The sequence below is a fragment of the Ranitomeya imitator genome, chromosome 3 (genome assembly GCF_032444005.1).
Source record: "Ranitomeya imitator isolate aRanImi1 chromosome 3, aRanImi1.pri, whole genome shotgun sequence".
Classification (NCBI taxonomy): domain Eukaryota; kingdom Metazoa; phylum Chordata; class Amphibia; order Anura; family Dendrobatidae; genus Ranitomeya; species Ranitomeya imitator.
Window position 1 is genome coordinate 457,400,621 of NC_091284.1, and position 21,799 is coordinate 457,422,419.

At 40.7% G+C, this 21,799-nt stretch overlaps 1 protein-coding gene across 1 annotated transcript in view; it reads right to left on the minus strand.

The window, feature by feature from the left end:
- GALNT17 (polypeptide N-acetylgalactosaminyltransferase 17) overlaps positions 1-11,411 on the minus strand; it is a 935,232-nt gene extending 923,821 nt beyond the window's left edge. Inside the window, exon 1 of the mRNA XM_069757424.1 lies at positions 9,855-11,411. Coding sequence (XP_069613525.1) covers positions 9,855-10,092 — 238 coding nt within the window. The 5' untranslated portion in view covers positions 10,093-11,411. The remainder of the gene's footprint in view (positions 1-9,854) is intronic.
- Between the last annotated feature and the right edge of the window lie 10,388 nt (positions 11,412-21,799).

The following is a 21,799-nucleotide window of genomic DNA, read 5'->3' on the forward strand; positions in this document are numbered from 1 at the left end:
TACTGCATTAAAATTTTTTGGAAACGGGGGTGTGGTTGCGCAAGGACCAGGAAGGACACACTATGGATGAGTTCTGTAGCAAACCTTCCTTTTAAGCCACTTAACCTCCTTCAAGCAATTTTACCTACCGCTCTGGACCCCAAAGAACTTGTGGAATATGCCAGGGACATTTCCAAGAAGAAAGATCCATGCTACAGGAACTTTCAGCCTGTTTCCAGCACAAACAACAGGTATCCAGGAGCAACCGGCAGGACTACAGCTAAAGCAGTGACTCTGCAGAAAGTCAAGCAGAAGCCAGAGCAGCACTCAACAGTGAACTCACCAATCCTCACCACAAGCCTTGATTCTGATGACAAGACTCAAAAAGCCTTCCACAGTCATTGACCACTTCCCAAAGAAAAGAATCAAGTCGCAGGGAATGGCCAGCTGGCTTACATCCATCACATCAAGCAGTCCTGAGCTGAAGCAGTGAGTGAGCTGTCAGTCAAGCAGGGAACTGAACTGCACTCAACATGAAAACCTCCTGCTTCCTTCAACAAGTTGGATCCCTGTGAAATCTCCAAGGATTTATCCCACAGCTCTGGTGAGCCCCCTTTGTCGTCTATCTCAGCTCCAGAAGGAATCCCATGAAACATCAATAGGATCAAAAGGATTACAGCTGCAATGACTCAAAAATTGCTTCCAGATCTCTGAAGAATGACATAGCTTTAGGACAGTTAGAGGTCTGTAAAGGTAAAAAACAAATACTCCTAAATCTCTTATTGCAAAGCGTATGAGGAATGCTAAATCTTTAATAGTCTGGGGACCGCTGCCACAATAATGAAAAACCTCCAGCTGTCCCATCAAAGGTCTCCCTGATACCATTTACCCTTATGACACAGCTAAAAACCTGCAAGCCAGTATATTTAGTCCCAACATACTGCTGATTAAAGAAGCACATTATACGAATATGCATGAGAATACTTACAAAGAGATTTATTCACAGAACATTTTTTTTGCCAACTAGGGAGAAGATGATAAAAACTCCGAAGAAACTTTTCCAGTTTCTTAAGAGAAGGAAATGGAGGAAGTTTCTCACTTTTTAACTTCTGAAAAGAAAGACATGGAGGTAACATTCTGTCACACTCAAGAAGAACATGGTGAGTACATTGATACCTCATAAGGTAAAGATATTATTCCTTCATGCAACTTTAATGCAGACCAACAGACGTATTCACCCCTTGATTAATTACTCCAGACTCACAACTCAACAGATAATGAACACACATGTCTTGGTTAAAAGATCTATGCCTCAGGAAAACAATGCCTCCACTAAGAAGATAAAGGGTAAAGAAGTAATTGAACATCCTCCAAGTCCTTGTTCTACCTCAAGTTTCTCAGAATTTATTAACAATACCCTCACCTACTCTGGGGATATTTAAAGCAGCTATAGAAAACACAGATTATAACAGAGAAACTTCCTTGTCTTTACAAGAGTCAAGCCAACTTCAGGGTCATGCCTCAGATAGATCTAGTGTGGTGGGACAATGGTAGGAAGGATTTTCATTATAATACACAGCCACATCACTTTATAAATCAGACATAACTGTATTATCAGACATCACTTCCTCTGAAGGAGACATGGTCCTAGAGGCACAGAATTTAATTTCTTTCCACTCTGATTCCAATGTATTTTTCGCAAATATTTTAGGAAACAAATATTTTAATCAAATTTATTTAAATATTAAGGAATTTAGCCCTGCTACATGGGAAAATCTGTTACCAGACTTTGAAGCACCAAAAAATTTGAATACTCTAGAAAGATTCCAAGCATCGGACAAACTAGCTACATCAGGATACAATAAAGAAATTTTCAATATATTTGACTCTTTTCTCAGAAATGTATCTAAGATATCAGACACCTTCAATAAAGCCAAAACATTCGTGAGAGACATTAACGAGAGTTATGTGAACAATAGCTTTCCCACAACAAACAACATGGACCCAATTGATGACTCTTCTCCCTCTGGTGGATCGGTAACAAAATTATTCATTAAGAAATCAATAATTGAATTAATGGTGACAATAAAACACGTCTTGGGAATACATGTCTCAGGTATATCATTGGAAATCACGACTACTAACAGCAGAATGGACAAAAATGAAACCAGTATTCTAGAACTTCAATACAGTAATGAGCTGCTGTCAAAATTTATAACTGGTTTTCAGGAAGAATTATTAGCTTTCAAATCACAAGCAGCCAGTTCACAAAATTAGGCAAGGAAAATAACCTAAAGATCAGAGACATCCCCAAATCAATGAATTCACTTGAACTAAGACATTATGTAACAAGTATAGTTAGCGGGAGGGAAAATTGTCCTTGAAGTAAATAGAATTCCGAAACCAAAAAACATATCTATAGACATCCCAAAAGACACAATTGTTCCCTTTTGCTCCTTTGCCATAACAAATAAATTACTTGCTCTTAACATGTGCTCTAAAAATTCTTCCCATGCCATTTAACTTAATATCGTTCTTCAAAGATTAATGCAAAGCCACCATCGTAGCCAGGAGATTTCTTCAAAGTATTACTAAAGAACTTATTCGGGATGGAATCAGATATCATTGGACACATTGAGCCACTCTTCAGGTTCATCGATTCTAGAATTCTTTCTATCTCATAAGACCCACATGTTTTCAACCAACTCAATATTTAACCATATGTAAAGAAATAAATCATCTCCTATAACCGACTGGATTACAACTAGAATTACAGTTTTGGGATTACAAATGAGTGAAAAATTTGTACTCATCAGACTCTGGATTATAACTCAGTGGTGCTATAAACTAATCTTAAAGGGGACCTGTCACTAGAAAATACGCTATTAACTTGTAGATATATGGTTAATCTGCAGGTTACTAGGGTTATTAACCAGCCCGGTGCCCACACTTAGCTGAACGTTACAGGAAGAAAATTAACTTTATTACCCTCAGCAGTTTCAATCACGAGGGTTTAGTCATTGCTCTGAGTATACAGAAAAGTGGCAGTAATTGTGATCACGGTCTTTACTGACCACTGGCTCTGCATTGTAGCCAGCTATCAATCAGGGCCGTGGTGCAGTTACATCCACTGCTCTGTACACTACCCCTGTGACTGAAATGTGTATTCAACCTTTCTCAGGCAAAAGTCTGCTGGGAGATAATAGGAGTGGTATGGCATGTCAGGTCAAATCCCTTGTTCTCAACAGGATTAAACCATTGCTAGAGATGTCTGACAGTAGCGCATTCCCCTCTCCCATTGAGAAGAGATTAACGATTATTCACACTAAGCATTTGTGCATCTGGGGAGGAATAGCTGTTAACGTAGCAAAAAAAAAGTTAACTTTTTGATGGTACGTTCCAGGAGAGAGGTGGATTAGTCAGGTAGTTGAGTTAAAGAGGGACTGGAGAGCTGAGAGAGTGTTTGCAGGGGACCAATATTGCATTAGTCAAGGCGGGAGATGATGAGGGAATGCACTAACATTTTAGATTCAGGGTTGATGAAAGGACAGATTCCAGAAATATTTTTGAGTTGGAGGTGGCTGGAGGTGTTAAGATCTTGGTTGTCGGATTGAAGGACTAGTCAAAGTCGAAAGTTACTCTGAGGCAGTGGATCTCCTGTACAGCGGAAAGTGTAATGTCATTTATTGTGATAGATAGATTGGGGATGGAAGTTAAGATAGATGGAGGAAAGATGCTGAGTTCAGTTTTTTTCCACACTGAGCTTTAGGAAACATGATGAAAAGTAGGAGGATATGGCTGATAGGCACTGTGGGATTCTGGACAGCAGAGGTGACATCAGGGCCAGAGAGGTAGATCTGAGTGTCAAATGATAGGTGGTACTGGAAGTAATGGGACTTTATGAGTTATCCCACGCCAAAGGTGTAGATCGAGAAATGTATGGATACCTGGACAGAGCCTAGAGGGACACCAAAAGAGAAAAGGCTCGATGAGTAGGTAGTATGGAAGTGGGAGATGCTAAATGTGTGGTTGGAAAGGTATGAAGAAATCCAGGAGAGGACACGGACTTTGACGCCAAGAGAAGAGAGAATTTGTTGTAGGTGTGATGAGTGGCTGACTGTATCAAAGGCAGAGGACAAGTCTAGATATAGGTTTATAGAGAATTGTTAGCTTTGACTTTAAGTCCTTAGTAATTTTGGTTAGGGCAGATTCGGTGAAGTGGTGAGGATGGAAGCTGGATTGTAGAGAAGTTCAACATGGACATGCTGTTTGAGGACTTTGGAAGTGAACAGTAGCAGTGATATGGGGTTGGACATAGAGGTCAGGTCAAGCGATGACTTCTTCAAGGTTGGTGTGAATGTGGCATGTTTGAAAGCAGAAGGAAAGGTACTAGAAGGGAAAGTGCTAGAAGGAAAGGTAAACAGTTGAAAACAAAATCCCACTGCATACTTTAAGTTTGGAATTGTTACAAGATATGACACTTTGGTTTTGAATGTAAGGGGCAGCACTGGCAACAGCAGCAAGAGTTCATCATTACATTTTCAATCAAGGGAAGAACCTAATGACTGATCAGGGTGAAAGGAGTGGACTCAATCAAATTAATCCAAAAAAATGACAATTTTTATTACATCAAGAGATAAAATAACAAAAAATTAATATCTTAGAAGGATGTGGAACATCAACAGGAGGGACTTAGGACTCTAAACAAAGTAAATTAGCCGGCTAGAAAAAATGGCAGGACCTGACATCTCATCAAAATTTGATACGCACACATCCCTTTAAGGGAACTAGGAGGTAGGCTGTGCTGTATTAAATAGAAAATGGTACATGCACACAACAGGGATCACCCAAGCAATCTGTCTTTGGTTACAAATCAGACAAATCAGATCTCCTGCTTTGCACTGATGAGAGCAAACACACCGAAACATGTGTTTTAAAGTTTTATCCTAGGTCATGAGGTAAGGCTTGATAGATGTTTGCTACATCAAAAAGTTGGCACTAAATTCCCGTCGTCTTTCTCCCTGAAGTGGCTGTTTGCATATTTAAATTCCCAGAGAAGCATTGCATGACCTATACGTTTCCTAAAACTGACATAACACTCTCAACAAGGAGAAATTACCGCTTAAGAACATTTTTTTTCACTTATATGCATCTAACTATAATAACTGTAATAGCATAAACAGACCAAATACTTCATTTTAGATTCCCATTCTTGATATTGGCTTCTTTTCCTTTTTTTGTACTAGTTTTTTGTTAATCATCATTTTAACAGGAGAAGAAAGCTACAGACCATATGCCTCGTTACATGAAACTCCCACTTCAAGAAGAAAGTAGTTAATTGTATTTCCACGAAGCCCACAGTTATTGTTGTAGCTCAATGCATGTGTCATTTTATCAAAACTCAGCTTTCTCACTAATCTGCATATTCTGCTTCTCTTGTGGTTATATTGAACAGCAAGTGACACAAGTAAAAAAATTCCATTGTGGCATGAAGAACATGAGAGATATAAGAAACATAGATGAATGTATTGATTATTCTTAGGCTGAAAGTGGACAGTGTACAGATTGATCAATTTTGACCATCAACATAATAGTCTTACTTGATGTTCCCTTACTTCCCTGTACCATATATCACAAAATACAGCTCACTTAGCAGCAATAAAAGCAGATGCAATTTAGAGAAAAACCTGACCAGGGTTCATTTATTTATTTTATATCGTATTGGTTAACAGCCTGGGCTATCAGCAGGAACATAACTGGTTTGATTTGAGTCACTACTTTAACACATTCCCTGTAGAAAAGCATCAAATATTTACTGGAACATTTTCCCGTTTCCAGCCAAGTACAGAATAGAAAGACTTATAATAGACTGGTCGAAGAGTAATTCATTAAATATATGACAACTGTTAAAATCCATACACAGTTGTGCGGCCATTGCAGGCAGTGATATTTCATAGCCATACTGGTTGTGCTATCAATTGCAGGAAAGCTTAAAAATATAGTAATATTCTTCTTGCAATGGATTGCATCAAATTATGGTGCAAGTTTCATATCTCCTATCTAAAATGATTCTGTTATCCAATCTAACAGTAGCAGGAACTTAGAAATGCTAAACTATGAAGCTGACCAACATTAACGTCGACTTTATATGCTTTCCGTATTCCAATACGGGTTTTTTTTTTGGACATTTTGGTTTCCTACAATACCAGAAACACACTTACAGTTTAATTGGTTTCCATTGAAATTAGTTTTTTAACATACCAAAAGAGTGTACTTATCGGAGGTGCGGAGGCAGCAGTCTGATCAAGTCCCTGGTTCCTTGGGGGGCTCTATCAGACTCTCATTAACCTGAGAAACCATTAGTATTAGAAATGACAAATGATAGGTGGGGGGCCTGTTGCAGATTGGAATGTGTATTGGAGCCCAGAAACCTTAAAGAGGTTGTCCACTTTTATTTTTCCATTGTCCAATTTTCATTTTTTTTCAGAAGGTGAGAAAAAAATCCAAAGTTTATTAAAAAAAATAAGCCACCATTTTCCGAGACCCGTAGTGTCTACATTTTTTCTGGCTATGGGGTTCATTAAGGGTTTTTTTTTTTTGCATGCCAAGCTGTAGTTCTTATTGTTAAAATTTTAGGGTAGATTCGATCTTTTGATAGCCTGTTATTGCATTTTTTTTGCAATGTTGCTGCTTTTTTATTTTTTTCTCGCTACGCCGTTTACAGATCGGATTATTTTTTTTTATAGATGTCTAGATAGATATTTTGATATGTGTTTTTTATTTATTTTATTATTGTATTTTAAATGGGGCAAAATGGGGGTGATTGAACCTTTATATTTTTTCATTTTTTTAATATTTTTAAAAACATTTTTTTTCATTTTTTAATTGCTTCAGTAGTTTCCTTGGGAGGCTTGAAGCTGCAATCATCTGATTGTTTGTGCTACACATAGCAGGGCTTCAGCAAAGATGCTCATGTGCTATGAACAAATGCCGGCAATAGGGCGGTGCTCATAGCAGATGTGGAATGACAAGCAAGAATGAAAAGCTACTGCAGACCCCTGGTTGTCATGCCAACCAATCATGTGACAGGGGCATCGATGGGCGGGGTTAATGACGCACTTCCGATGCAGCCATGCTAAATGCCGCTGTCAGAGATTGACAGCGGCATTTAACATGTTAACAGCCGCGAGTGGATCGTGATTCCATCCGCTGCTGTTAGGGGCACATTATAGATGATAAAATCAGCTCTCATGTGCCTGAAAAGATGCCGAAGCAGTATCAAAAAGAGGGAGGGAACTTATGACGTACCTATACATGATAGGTTGCAAAAGGGGTTAATTTACACACCTGGTATGACAAACAGTGCTATATAGCTCAGTGATTCGCACTTTCAATAATGAAGAACATAAAGGCCTTTCTACCCATTTTACTAAAGTCATCCAGACCTGCAGATATTGGAGAGATTTTCCGACAGTCTAATGTGTATGGTACTATTGACTCTCTTCTAACAGATGATGTTGGGGGGGGAGAAGGATCTAGTCTGTTGGATTTCCACCAGCCAATCCTTTTGTTCTCAGTGAGATAAGTCTCACTATCAAAGCAGTCTGTAAGCCGCTCTCTTATAGAGAACAAAAGACTACTCGCCAAGCATTTGGCTATGTAGCGCATATGGAAGCCTTTAACTTCAATTTGACCAAGTAAATATCTGCATATCTTCAATACATATCTCCTCTACATACCTATGTGGGTTTCTTTTGAGTGATTTGGCTTTCTTAAACAAAAGACCAACACATAAAAAGATAACAAATACTGATTGTGATGAAGTGCGTGTCGGAGTGTGTCAGGTGTGAATATGTTTGCGTGCGTAAATGCAGGGAAATTATATTGTGAGTGTAATATAGGGAAATTAGATTGTGATTTTTCACTAGGGAAAAGGACTGATGTAAGTAACTGTAATCTGGATACCGAGCGGATCAGTAGAATATATTGGAGCTGTGTAGTCTGAAATACAAAACACATTTGGTAATTATGTTCATTATTAATGCTATCAATGAGATCAGTGCTTTTGTTATATCAGTGTTTCTGTAGCATCCTGTATTTTACTTCTATACTAGCTAAAACTGTGTTTTGTTCCTTTTAAATGATCACTTTTTGTGAGAAGGGTTTCTTGGCACCAAGAGGATAACCGAGTGTCCTGCTCTTGAAATCACAGCATTTAGTCGTAATCTGTTTTTGAACCCAGCATCAAATGACCAATTCCCATGCAGCACCACCACAGGGGAAATTAGGCAATGCACACTGTCCACAAAAATCAGTGGGCCGTCCATGTAATGCATGGACATGCCGGGTCCTCCAGGGAGAGCGATACCATTCTGCTCTCTATAGGGGATTGGAAAAATGTATTTCCCAAACCAGAAACCCTTTTAAAGAAAGATCTACTGTACTTCTATAAACCAAGACACAATTTCTATCTTGAAATGTGTAACTAAATGTTAAGTTTGTAGTTTATGCATGTAAGTTGTTTATACCATAGAAAGCTACTTTTTGCAAAGCAATGCTTAGGGTATGTGAATACATTGGGTATTTAGAGCAAATGTTTTCTGCACCAAAAGCAGAGTGTTGGCGCATGATATGCCCATTTTTCCTGCATTATTAGTTGTGTTTTTACTTGCCTTTTTCCCCATTCATTGTAATGAGTGAAAAACTTTACACAGAACGAATTGACATGCTGCAGACTGAAATAATAACACTGATGGTTCAGATATGCAAGGAAAAAATAATCAACATGTGCATTTCACAAATTTCATTCACTTTGCTGGTTCTGTAAAATGTAGCATTGGGAAAAATGCATGGAAAAAACGTGAGGGGAAAAAAAGTGTCAAACACTCTGCAAGTGAACAAGCTCTTAGTCTTCCTATCAATTACATAATTGCTCAGTGCAGCATTAAAAATGATAATTACGTTATCTAATGATCATTCCAATCAGCGGCTAAATTATTGGCAGAGTCAGTCATCTAACCTTGTTTGGAGTAATGGTCTGGTCATCCAAGTGTTCTAATAACACCATGTGTATCTAATATCATTGGTCAGGACAAGTACAATAAATGATCATACCCATACCCTATTTTATTGTGCTGCATAATTATTTACAGAACAGGAGATACTCAGTTTATGAGGCTACCTATATGAATATTTCATGACACCATAATTACTAACTGCACCTGCAGCATATTTTTACCGGGATGATTTAAGGTAAAAGCTATTTATCTGCAACGAGTGGGACTTGGTTTTTTTCCCAACTGAAAAGTAATTACTATGAGCAAATATTCAATTTGGCTTTGATGGGACAAATTTATGGAAAACAACATAAAGGTTATCTTAAAAAAAACCATAATGCTGCATTTCACCTAATTCACCACAATAAAAAAGTGTTTGTGCTAGAAGACCTTAGGGATAGAAATCCATACATAGTGGTATTATTATTATATTATGATACATATGGATTTGTGTAACCTATATATGGTCTACCCTTATAGTATGAAACAATATATCCAAAGGGAGAGATGACAATTTTCAATGACAGAAGTATCAGAATAATACACAGAGGAAATAGAGATTTACTATTTATGTTGCTGTGTTTATGCCTCAAACTGTTGATGCAAAACATTTTTAAAATATACTAGTTCTCTGCTTCGATCTCTTTTTCATTGGTATCACAAATTTAAATAATAATGATAATAATCACAAGACTCACTATTAAATACTATATGCAGAACAATTGCACTAAAGCAGTCAGACATTGTACACAATTGGGTTTCTCTGTGTGAATTATTACATAACATAGTATTGCAAGATTTATTGCCATGCAGTCCTACCATTGAGCTGTCTGTAGACTATGTCCTCTAAAAGGGAGAGTCTTTTGAGCACTGCCTCCTGGATAGGGCTGACTCCATGGGTGGATAGGTTTGTCACCTCTGCCCTCGGATGGATTTCATGGAAGGATTCCCCACCTTTCACAGTAATTGGTCTACACTTGGCCAAAAAGAGAACAAATCCAGCAACTGCAATCAGGTTCAACACCAGCAAGATTTTAACTCTTCTAAGAGAAGCCATCAACCTTCTCAATCTTGGCTCTTTAGTTTCCCCTTGAACAGGTCTTATGTCTGAGCGTTTTGCCAATGTCTAGGTTGGTTTGGAAACAAGTAAACATCCCTGTAATATATTAACTCCAGGAAGGATAGATACTCAGTATTAATATGACCAGTGACAAAAAAAAAACTTCTTTGACATTAACGGTGGGAAGTTCACCATCTGACATTAAGCTGTTTTCAGATCTGGAATCCAAAGTCGTCCAACCAATCAATGAGCACAGATCAGGAGCTGATGCCTGTAGAAACTTTTATGGAGAACCGTCTGCATCCTCAGCAAGTTCTCAAGGCAATCCAATGAAAGTTTACAAACTGTGCAACAATCTGGCCTTTCCAGCAGATTCAATAATGCAGAGCAAGTTTTCTTCTCCAGGTATTATATCCAGAGGATCCACTGAAGCCAATGACTATTCCATGGAGGATGGTTGCCCCTCAAGCATATGTATCTTGATTGCACATGGCAATTGTTCCAGGGTTTCAATAATTTGAATTAATTGACATGACACTAATACGCTTTACTGAGAGCAATGAAATAAATAAAAACATTTTAGATCCAGCATTAAGGAATGTTATGACAGATCTCCCAGCATGGAAGTGCAGTAGAAGACTCAAGCCCACATCATAAGACCATGCAAGAAATATAACAGCCTGTAAAGTTTCCTACTAGGTCCTGCAAGGCAGATGTGACTGTTAATAATTGTAGTGAGAAGAGGAGCAAGTGCAGAATCCTTGGCAGCATTCTCTTTGCAGGGGACACACAGGAACTATAATGATGCATATAGCTGAGCAGCAGTCTTCATGGCAACACTAAGTGTGAATGTGGGAAGAGAGGATTGCAGGGGAAATTGACAATGCGGCAAAGCTTCTGTAGAACTGAACTCCTGACATTACCCTGAGCACAGCATTGCTCCTTCCATCACATTCATGGCAATGTCAGCTTCCAGCTCAGCACAGCTTACCCTCTCAGTCCATGGGAAGCTGCAGGCTCAAGTGATGGTGATAGGGTTGGCTTCCTCCTGCTGCTGCTGCTGAAGAAGAAGAAGAAGAAGCTTTCTGCTGTTACTGGAAGAAGCTGCTCTCCTCTGTGCTCCCATTTCTCTTAGCTGGTTATTTCTGTGCAGAGACATCCTCCTGTGTGCTGCCTGGATCCCAGTTTACATGCCTACAAAAGGGCTGCAAGGAAAAGGCGGTCTGGATAGATGGATCTGCAGCTGGATATCTTCAGTGTTCACAACAAGGCTACTGGTCTCCTGTCAGCAAGATTAGGACAGACAGAAATGCTGCACATCAGATCTGCGCTAGTATTATTTATAGAGTATGTGCAATTATGGCTACACATAGACCGATATCAGTATTAGTTATAGAGTATGTGCAATTATGGCTATACATAGACCGATATCCATATATCTATAGATGATATGATAATGATTATCTTGGCGTTATAGAAATAATAATTAAATAAATATATATATATATATATATATAATATTCTTGCATATAAAAACACGCATGCACGCACACACACTATACAGGTCCTTCTCAAAAAATTAGCATATAGTGTTAAATTTCATTATTTACCATAATGTAATGATTACAATTAAACTTTCATATATTATAGATTCATTATCCACCAACTGAAATTTGTCAGGTCTTTTATTGTTTTAATACTGATGATTTTGGCATACAACTCCTGATAACCCAAAAAACCTGTCTCAATAAATTAGCATATCAAGAAAAGGTTCTCTAAACGACCTATTACCCTAATCTTCTGAATCAACTAATTAACTCTAAACACATGCAAAAGATACCTGAGGCTTTTATAAACTCCCTGCCTGGTTCATTACTCAAAACCCCCATCATGGGTAAGACTAGCGACCTGACAGATGTCAAGAAGGCCATCATTGACACCCTCAAGCAAGAGGGTAAGACCCAGAAAGAAATTTCTCAACAAATAGGCTGTTCCCAGAGTGCTGTATCAAGGCACCTCAATGGTAAGTCTGTTGGAAGGAAACAATGTGGCAGAAAAGGCTGTACAACGAGAAGAGGAGACTGGACCCTGAGGAAGATTGTGGAGAAGGACCGATTCCAGACCTTGGGGAACCTGAGGAAGCAGTGGACTGAGTCTGGTGTGGAAACATCCAGAGCCACCGTGCACAGGCGTGTGCAGGAAATGGGCTACAGGTGCCGCATTCCCCAGGTAAAGCCACTTTTGAACCATAAACAGCGGCAGAGGCGCCTGACCTGGGCTACAGAGAAGCAGCACTGGACTGTTGCTAAGTGGTCCCAAGTACTTTTTTCTGATGAAAGCAAATTTTGCATGTCATTCGGAAATCAAGGTGCCAGAGTCTGGAGGAAGACTGGGGAGAAGGAAATGCCAAAATGCCTGAAGTCCAGTGTCAAGTACCCACAGTCAGTGATGGTGTGGGGTGCCATGTCAGCTGCTGGTGTTGGTCCACTGTGTTTCATCAAGGGCAGGGTCAATGCAGCTAGCTATCAGGAGATTTTGGAGCACTTCATGCTTCCATCGGCTGAAATGCTTTATGGAGATGAAGATTTCATTTTTCAGCACGACCTGGCACCTGCTCACAGTGCCAAAACCACTGGTAAATGGTTTACTGACCATGGTATTACTGTTCTCAATTGGCCTGCCAACTCTCCTGACCTGAACCCCATAGAGAATCTGTGGGATATTGTGAAGAGAAAGTTGAGAGACGCAAGACCCAACACTCTGGATGAGCTTAAGGCCGCTATTGAAGCATCCTGGGCCTCCATAACATCTCAGCAGTGTCACAGGCTGATTGCCTCCATGCCACGCCGCATTGAAGCAGTCATTTCTGCCAAAGGATTCCCGACCAAGTATTGAGTGCATAACTGAACATTATTATTTTTTGGTTTTTTTGTTTGTTATTAAAAAACACTTCTATTTGATTGGATGGGTGAAATATGCTAATTTATTGAGACAGGTTTTTTGGGTTATCAGGAGTTGTATGCCAAAATCATCAGTATTAAAACAATAAAAGACCTGACAAATTTCAGTTGGTGGATAATGAATCTATAATATATGAAAGTTTAATTGTAATCATTACATTATGGTAAATAATGAAATTTAACACTGTATGCTAATTTTTTGAGAAGGACCTGTATATAAATTCATGTACATAAATATGAATCCATGGGGAATAAAAGAGGGGTGCAGCACATCCATCCGGTAAGATAAAAGTCCAAATATTCAAATTCCATAAAAATCGACTGGATCCATAGAAGACATTAAAAACTTGATGCGACTATAGCAAAACTGGCCTTAATTATAATATATATATATATATATATATATATATTCATACAGACAAATATGCATATACATAAATTTATACAAATTATATATATATATATATATACATATTTATACATATATATACACACTGTATATATAGTAAACAAAAAGGGAAACAGCACAAAAAGATGTAAAAAAGAGGACTTTAATGCCCTGTGGCGTGGCTTTTTCTACCTACCTATATATATATATATATATATATATATATATATATATACATATATATATGAATGTGTGTGTGTATGTGTGATTGGCATCTGCACCGTCGCAGCTACAGTCACACGTCTGGACCCCAAGAGCGTCATAGGCTATGTTGTGAGGTGAAATTTTAACCCCGCGCGTTCCAATTCACCAAACAATTTTGCCCCTATTTACATAATGGGGAAAAAGTGAAAGGAAAAGTGTTGGAGGCAAATTGACAGCTGCCAGATGTGAATAAGGGGGATGAGCACCAAAGAGTATATACCCTACAGTTGCTAAGGTGGGGCCCCGACATGGGATACTCACCACACACGTGGATATGAACACACACAAAATGCGCCACACACTACCACGTGCTTGAACGCCACATAAAAGTCGAAAAACACAAAAGTCACCGCTCAAAATTCGCCACGTGCAAAACTAGGCTCGCGCAAAATTAGCCACATGGGCAAAACTCACCTCATGAAAAACTCGCCACATGCAAAACTTGCACACGCGGAAAAATTGCCACATGCACAAAAGTTGCAACACATGCAAAAGTTGCCTCACACAAAACTTGCACACACTCAAAACGCACCAGACATAAAACTCGTCACGCACAAAACTCGCCATGCGCAAAACTTGCTGCACACAACTTGCTACACTAAACTGTCACATGCAACTCGACACACAAAAAGTTGCTACACGCATGTCGCCACACAAAACTCAACACACAAAAGTCGCTACATGCATGACGCCACACGCAACTCAACACACACAACTTGACACACAAAACTCGCCCTAAAACACATACAAATCTGGTATTATCTTTCAAAAATAAAAATCTGCTTAATAAGCAGACAAACTACAAGAGCAACAAATGTACCATATAGGAAATACGGCAGCTGTCAGTCACATGACCTGTCTATTATATGTGTGTGTGAGCTAATATATACTGCCAGGGGGGAGGGCTTCCTGTTGGCTGGGGATTTATCAGGCTGCCAATTTAGCTTACAAATACTGAGGTAAAAATACTGACCAAATAACGTGTGAACGCGGTCTAATACAGGAGGAGATGACACACAGATATATACTATATACAGGAGGAGATGACACACAGGTATATACTATATACAGGAGAGATGACACACAGGTATATACTATATACAGGAGGAGATGACACACAGGTATGTACTATATACAGGAGGAGAGGACACACAGGTATACAGTATACTATATACAGGAGCAGATGATACACAGGTATATACTATATACAGGAGCAGATGACAGGTATATACTATATACAGGAGGAGATGACTTACAGGTATATACTATATACAGGAGGAGATGACACACGTATATACTATATACAGGAGGAGATGACATACAGGTATATACTATATACAGAAGGAGATGACACACACATATATACTATATACAGGGGAGATAACACACAGGTATATACTATATACAGGAGGAGATGACACACACATATATACTATATACAGGGGAGATGACACACAGGTATATACTATATACAGGAGCAGATGACACACGTATATACTATATACAGAAGGAGATGACACACAAGTATATACTATATACAGGAGGAGATGACACACAGGTATATACTATATACAGGAGGAGATGACTTACAGGTATATACTATACACAGAAGAATATGACATACAGGTATATACTATATACAGAAGAAATGACATACAGGTATATACTATATACAGGAGGAGATGACACATAGGTGTTTACAATATACAGGAGGAGATGACATACAGCAGGTATATACTATTTACAAGGGAGATGACATTCAGGTATATACTATAAACAGGGGAGATGACATAAAGGTATATACTATATACAGGAGATGACATACAGGTATATACTATATATAACGGAGATGACAAACATGTATATACTGAGGGGAAAATGAGAGGCGTGAGGTGAAAATGAGAGGTGTGAGGTGAAAAATGAAAAGGTGTGAATGCAAAATGAGAGGAGTGAGGGAAAATAGTGAAGTGATCGGAAAATGACAGATGTGAGGTCGAAATGACAAGTGTTAGGGGGAATGAGAGGAGTGAGGGAGGAATAAGAGGAGTGAGGGGAAAATAAGAGGAGTGAGGGGGAAAATGAGAGGTGTGAGGGAGAAAATGAGAGATGTGAGGGAGAAAATGAAAGATGTGAGGGGGAAAATGAGAGGCGTGATGGGAAAATAAGAGAAGTGAGGTGCTATAACTAACCACAGATATTTACTATGGCAAGGCAACGCCGGGCTCTTCAGCTAGTACATATATAAATATATATATATCCATACAGTCATACATTATATCTCTTTCATATTCCATCAGAAAAAAACATTGCATCACTTATTTAAAATGCACTTAAAAGGAAAGTATAATAAATAAACATTAGTGGATGCTAGTTACATATGAATGTGTAATGGTGAATATCATTATTTACAAGACAAATACAAACAAGTCTGTTCTTCTGTTAGTATTACAAAATAATTATTAATGCTGTAATAGCAACATTTTATAAAATGTTCAAGTGAAGATGATGGTTAATATATGTTTGCTGCAGTGAAAGTTGGAAGACCATTTTTTTTTCTGATATGAGATGATTGAGATGAATTTAGTCCTTTGAGTCTGACGAAGCAGTGCTGCCGACTGTTGTAGCTGACAATAGTTGCCTGTACAATCACAAAGAATTAACAACATTGTGTCTATATTGTGTGACCATTCCACAATAAAAGACTTTCATGGGATAAAAATGCTTCTCAATGCACTAATACTGTACCAATAATAGGTTACTGTAATACCTATGGATCAATGTTCAGACTGGCTACTCTCCAATATACCATCAACTTTATTCGTTCACTTCTCCTCTAGTTTCTTTAATGTCATTATGTCTAACACTAAGACGGGACAAATTACGTTTTTGGCCCAGAAACAAGTTGCGCAGCCAAGAGTCACTTTGTGCAGTTGCTACGTCATAGGGAAATGCAGGTGAATTGGGTTGCATTTGGGATACCTAGAGAACCTTGCCGCAACAAGCATGTAAATAAAGTTGGACCCAGTTGGATTTTTTGCATCGGTATTAGAGGTATAGCTAGGGTTTTGGGTCGAGGAGGGTGAAGCTTCTGAGTGGGCCCCTAATCAGGTAACCTTGATTACAAACGGGTGACGCACCCTAATAGTGGAGGAGAACCTCAGCAGATGACAACGCTGTTACTGAAAATAATTTCTATACAAAGAGCAACATGGATATTACCGCCATATCGTCAGTGGTAGATATCAGTCCTATAGAACACATAACAGACCAAAGTACAGCAGTTACAGATGGTGACTTACCGCTGATGTTCTTTCTGATGGAGTTGTTCACTTTTCCGGTCTTTTCCATCTGGCCCAGACCGACTTGACAACTTCTTCCACCCTGGACTCATCTGCAGAGAATACAACAAAGACCCATTTCACTTCTCATGTTCCAGCCCCATCACCATCTATTCCCAACCTGCACAAACTCCTCATTCTAATAGTACCCCAATGCTGCTGCCGTAAGTGTCCCTGTTACTGCACCTGCTGTGTGGTTCTCTGTGCCCTCTAAATTGTAAAGTAACCCTCTATAATACAGTAATGCCAGGTGCAAGTGCCCTAGAAAACAGTGCCCACATTTTGCTCCCTAGAAAGTAATAGTGCCCTGTGTGCCCCTTTGATAGTCACAGTAACCTGAGTTCCCCTATAACAATAAGTTCCCAATTAACATTGAATAATGTCCCGAGTCTCCCCGCTGTACAGCTTTCCTATACAGAGTATGATGCTCTCTTATACATAACATGATGCCTCCTCACTGTAATGTACCCCCACACAGTATACTGACACCATAGTGTCCCCCAAACTGCTTGATGGCCCCAACACTGTGTGATGGCCCCTTCGCTGTAATCTCCACAATGTATGATGGCCTACTAGATAGCTTTCACATAGTATAATGTGCCAGATAGTCCTCAATATAGTATAATGTACTCCCCATAGGACTGTATAGTATAATGCACTCCCCATAGACCTGTATAGTATAATGCACTCCCTATAGGCCTGTATAGTAAAATGCACTCCCCATAGGCCTGCATAGTATAATACACTCCCCATAGGCTTGTATAGTATAATGTTCTCCCCATAGTCCTGTATAGTATAATGCACTCCCCATAGGCATGTATAGTATAATGCACTCCCCATAGGCCGGTATAGTATAATGCACTCCCCATAGGCCTGCATAGTACAATGCACTCCCCATAGGCATTTATAGTATAATGCACTCCCTGTAGGCCTGTATAGTATAATGCACTCCCCATAGGCCTGTATAGTATAATGCTCTCCCCATAGGTCTGTATAGTATAATGCACTCCCTATAGGCCTGTATAGTATAATGCACTCCCCATAGGTCTGTACAGTATAATGCACCCCCATAGGCAGCCAGTACAGTATAATGCATCCCCAAAGGCAGCCAGTACAGTATAATGCAACCCCATTAGGCAGCCAGTACAGTATAGCGCACCCACATAGGCAGCCAGTACAATATAATGCACCCCCATAGGCATCTGGAGCGCCCCCAGACACAGGGCCACGAGTTCTCGGTACCGGGCCTCTCTGGTTCGGTTCTGAGGCTGTCACGGTGGCTAGACCCGGTCCGCAACCCTGCTAAGGGGCGTCCAATAAAAGTGGTGCAGTCTGTCAGGGGTTCGTGACGCCACCTGTGGTGTTCGGTCAGGGTGACCGACGCTGCTGTGGGGTCCACTGGGGTGATGGAATGGCAGCTGGATGGAATACCTTCCCACAGGTGAAGTATGTCCCCAGGGCTTCCCAGTAAGGTAGATGGTGATGGTGTAAGGCGCAGTCAATAACGAGGACACAGGGTTGCAGTCTCTTTACCTCTTTACTGAAGACTTCAGGATCCTCAATCCAGAGTACGCTTAACAGGGCTCTCTGAGACCGGCCGGTCTGATGGGCACATCCAGAGTTTCTCTCGCAGATGGAAATCGTTGCCTACCACTAGCGCCTGTGTGTTGTAGTCCTACCCTGCTGAGCATTCGGAATAGTCCTCACAACTGCTGTTCTCGTTCGTTCGTTCTCTACAGCTCTCTCGTTCTTTGAATCCAACCCAGTCAGCTTCTGACTAACTTCCTCCCCGACCCTTAGTTTTACCAGCGTGAGGAGTGGCCCAATAAATAAAGCCCTTTTCTCCCCCTAGTGGCCAGAGTGTGAAGTGTAAAGTGTTCTGGTGATACCTGGTCAGGAGACATCCTTCAGTGCCATCAGACGTACCATCACTCCCCTTAGTGGCAGAGCGTCATACTGCAACGACCAGATCTCTGGGGCGCTGCACATCCAGTACAGTATAATGCACCACATTAAGCAGCCTGCACAGTATAATGCACCCCACAGGCAGCCAGTACAGTATAATGCACCCCCATTAGGCACCATGCATAGTATAATGCACCCTATAAGTAGCCAGTACAGTTTAATGAACCCCCATTAGGCAGCCTGCATAGTATAGTGCACTCCATAGGCAGGCAGTACAGTATAATACACCCACATTAGGCAGCCAGTACAATATAATGCACCCCCATTAGGCAGCCAGTACAATATAATGCATACCCATTAGGCAGCCTGTATAGTATAATGCACCCCATTAGGCAGTCTGTATAGTATAATGCACCCCCACAGGCAGCCTGTATAGTATAATGCACCCCCATTAGTCATCCTGTATAGTATAATGCACCCTCATTAGGCAGCCAGTACAATATAATGCACCCCCATTAGGCAGTCAGTACAGTATAATGCACACCTAGAAAGGCTGTATAATGTAATGCACCCCCATTAGGCAGTCAGTACAGTATAATGCACCCCCATAAGGCAGCCAGTACAGTATAATGCACTCCCATTAGGCAGCCAGTACAATATAATGCACCCCCATTAGGCAGTCAGTACAATATAATGCACCCTCATTAGGCAGCCTGCATAGCATAATTCACCCCCATAGGCAGCCAGTACACTATAATGCACCCTGTTATGAACAGGTAATTCAGAACCACAATGGACCTTGAAGTTCAGAGCACACAAAGTGACCTGACAATTACCCAAAAACATAGGACAAGCTCTGAGACGTGGGAACTCTGCTGACCGCAATCCCTAATCCTATCCAACCACACTAGAGGTAGCCGTGGAGCGCTCCTGACCAGACCTATGCGCCTCGAGCACAGCCTGAGAAACTAGCTAGCCCTAAGAAAGAAAAATAAGCCTAGCTTGCCTCAGAAAAATACCCCAAAGGAAAAAGCAGCCCCCCACATATAATGACTGTGAGTTGAGATGAAAATACAAACGCAGAGATGAAATAGATTTAGCAAAGTGAGGCCCAACTTACTGAACAGACCGAAGATAGGAAAGATTGCTTTGCGGTCAACACAAAACCCTACAAACAACCACGCAGAGGGGGCAAAAAGACCCTCCGCACGACTAACGGTACGGAGGTGCTCCCTCTGCGTCCCAGAGCTTCCAGCAAGCAAGAAAAACCAATATAGCAGGCTGGACAGAAAAAATAGCAAACAAAAAATAACACAAGCAAAACTTAGCTTATGCTGGATAGACAGGCCACAGGAACGATCCAGGAGAAAGCAAGACCAATACTAGAACATTGACTGGAGGCCAGGATCAAAGCACTAGGTGGAGTTAAATAGAGCAGCACCTAACGACTTAACCTCATCACCTGAGGAAGGAAACTCAGAAGCCGCAGTACCACTCTCATCCACCAAAGGAAGCTCATAGACAGAACCAGCCGAAGTACCACTCACGACCACAGGAGGGAGCTTGGCCACAGAATTCACAACAGTACCCTCCGCTTGAGGAGGGGTCACCGAACCCTCACCAGAGCCCCCAGGCCGACCAGGATGAGCCACATGAAAGGCACGAACCAGATCGGCAGCATGGACATCAGAGGCAAAGACCCAGCAATTATCTTCCTGACCATAACCTTTCCACTTAACCAGATACTGGAGTTTCCGTCTCGAAACACGAGAATCCAAAATCTTCTCCACTATATACTCCAACTCCCCTTCAACCAAAACCGGAGCAGGAGGATCAATAGATGGAACCACAGGTGCCACGTATCTCCGCAACAATGACTTATGGAACACGTTATGGATGGAAAAAGAAGCAGGAACAGTCAAACGAAAAGACACAGGATTAAGAACCTCAGAAATCCTATACGGACCAATGAAACGAGGCTTAAACTTAGGAGAGGAAACCTTCATAGGAATATAACGAGATGACAACCAAACTAAATCCCCAACACGAAGTCGGGGACCCACACAGCGCCTGCGGTTAGCGAAACGTTGAGCCTTATCCTGGGACAAAGTCAAATTGTCCACTACATGAGTCCAAATCTGCTGCAACCTATCCACCACAGTATCCACACCAGGACAGTCCGAAGACTCAACCTGCCCTGAAGAGAAACGAGGGTGGAACCCAGAATTGCAGAAAAACGGCGAAACCAAAGTAGCCGAGCTGGCCCGATTATTAAGGGCGAACTCAGCCAAAGGCAAAAAGGACACCCAATCATCCTGATCAGCAGAAACAAAACATCTCAGATATGTTTCCAAGGTCTGATTGGTTCGTTCAGTCTGGCCATTTGTCTGAGGATGGAAAGCCGAGGAAAAAGACAAATCAATGCCCATCCTAGCACAAAAGGCTCGCCAAAACCTCGAAACAAACTGGGAACCTCTGTCAGAAACGATGTTCTCTGGAATGCCATGTAAACGAACCACATGCTGGAAAAACAATGGCACCAAATCAGAGGAGGAAGGCAATTTAGACAAGGGCACCAAATGGACCATCTTAGAGAAGCGATCACAAACCACCCAAATGACCGACATTCTTTGAGAGACGGGGAGATCCGAAATAAAATCCATAGAGATATGTGTCCAAGGCCTCTTCGGGACCGGCAAGGGCAAAAGCAACCCACTGGCACGAGAACAGCAGGGCTTAGCCCGAGCACAAATCCCACAGGACTGCACAAAAGCACGCACATCCCGCGACAGAGACGGCCACCAAAAGGATCTAGCCACCAAATCTCTGGTACCAAAGATTCCAGGATG